Below are 1,534 nucleotides of genomic sequence, written 5' to 3' on the forward strand. Positions count from 1 at the left end.
GAGACCAAACATTGGACTGAATCACATTGGAGGAGGGGTGGTAAGAGACTGAGAGACAGACAGACTTAAGTGAGGGTAGGGCGACCTGAGACGGTAGGCGGCTCCGGCCGGGTAGTGCTACCATTCTCGTACTCTTAGAATGAGATTATGGCGTGGTGGCAGGGAGGAGGCCTAAAATGAGCGAAGTTTGCAATGCCCACTTCGCGCGGGCAGCAAGGGCTGCGTGAGTTGGCGCGGCTCGGAGGGCCGAGGAATGAACCCAGCCTGCAGCCCCCGCGGAGGCCTGGGCCAGCCAGGGGTCAGCCAGTGAGAAGCAGAAGGAACAAGTGCTTTTGAGGGTCGACGCCATCGGCCACCCTCTAGGGCTCCGGCTCCCTCCCTCTCCCTTACCCTTGGCACCCACAGCCCAGCGACAGGCAGGTCCCTTCACAGAAAATCTGACAAAGCCAGAGTGCTTGGGCGCAAGCAGGCGGAAGAGGTGGCCCCCCGCAGGCCGGGGCGCTCCTCCAGCGACGCGGCGGGGCTAAGGCTGCCAGCCTGGGAGACTGGGGAGTAGAGGGACCCCCAGTCCCCGGGGGATCCGCCTTCTGGGCTGCCCAGCTCCCCGCAGTGCGGCGCCGGCGACTCCAACGCGTAGAAGCTGTGGTCCGCTATGCGCAGCGTTTGAGTCAGTGCCCAGATGTAGTTGTGGGCGAAGCGCAGCGTTTCGATCTTGGTGAGCTTCGCGTCATCTGGGAAGGTGGGCAGGACACCGCGCAGCGCGTCCAGCGCAGAGTTGAGGTTGTGCATTCGATTGCGCTCGCGGTCGTTGGCCTTCTTGCGCCGACTCCGTCGCTGCTTGCTTAGTGCCAACTCGCTCTTAGGCCGGCTGCGTCCCGCGCGCCGTGCCCGGAGCTTCCTTGGCGCCCCTCGGCAGCCTCCCCCTTCCGCCTCCGCGCAGCTCCCCCGTGTGCGAGTGGGGCTGGGCGGAGCGGACGTGGGGCAGGTCACTTCGTCGTCCAAGGCTCTGGGGAAGGACCGCTCCGTCTCACCGGTCACTTGGACAGTGGACGCACCCGAGGGATGAGGCGTCATCCTACGGCGGGGTCAGAGGGAAGGGTAAGCTTGAGTCTGTCACTGGGCGCAGTCCGCGATTCCAAGGCTAGGTGGAAAAAAACAAAAAGAGCCATCCTCCCAGCCCCCGCCGGGTCAGAGGATCCCTCTTTCCCCTGCCCGTCCCTCGGCGGCCTCCAAATGTTACCTTTCTACCGGCGCAAAATAATAGAGAGCGATGAGCAGCTAGGCCGTGGGGAGCTGAGCGGGCTTCTGGTCGCCAAGTTCAGCTGAGCTGCAGGCGCCCCAGCCTGGGAGTTGCCCCAGCCCCAAAGGAGAAAAGAAGAGAGAATGGGGTCTCGGGCCTCTGTCGCGCTCTCTCCCGCGGCGCGGAGGTGAGACCGCGGCGATTTCCTGAGCAGCAAGTCGTGTGCCCCTTGGCACGCTTTATCTGCTTGGCCCGGGCCAGGAGCGTGCCTGCCCGGCTGCTGCCCGCGCCACC

At 64.7% G+C, this 1,534-nt stretch overlaps 1 protein-coding gene across 1 annotated transcript; it reads right to left on the reverse strand.

Moving 5' to 3' along the window:
* Positions 1-426: 426 nt before the first annotated feature.
* Positions 427-1,207, reverse strand: LOC105466090 (neurogenin 3). Its single transcript, XM_011715024.3, has one exon. It carries the CDS (start codon positions 1,072-1,074, stop codon positions 427-429), a length of 648 nt encoding a protein of 215 aa, XP_011713326.1. The 5' UTR covers positions 1,075-1,207.
* Between the last annotated feature and the right edge of the window lie 327 nt (positions 1,208-1,534).

The sequence above is a fragment of the Macaca nemestrina genome, chromosome 9, assembly GCF_043159975.1.
Source record: "Macaca nemestrina isolate mMacNem1 chromosome 9, mMacNem.hap1, whole genome shotgun sequence".
NCBI classification, from domain to species: Eukaryota; Metazoa; Chordata; class Mammalia; order Primates; family Cercopithecidae; genus Macaca; species Macaca nemestrina.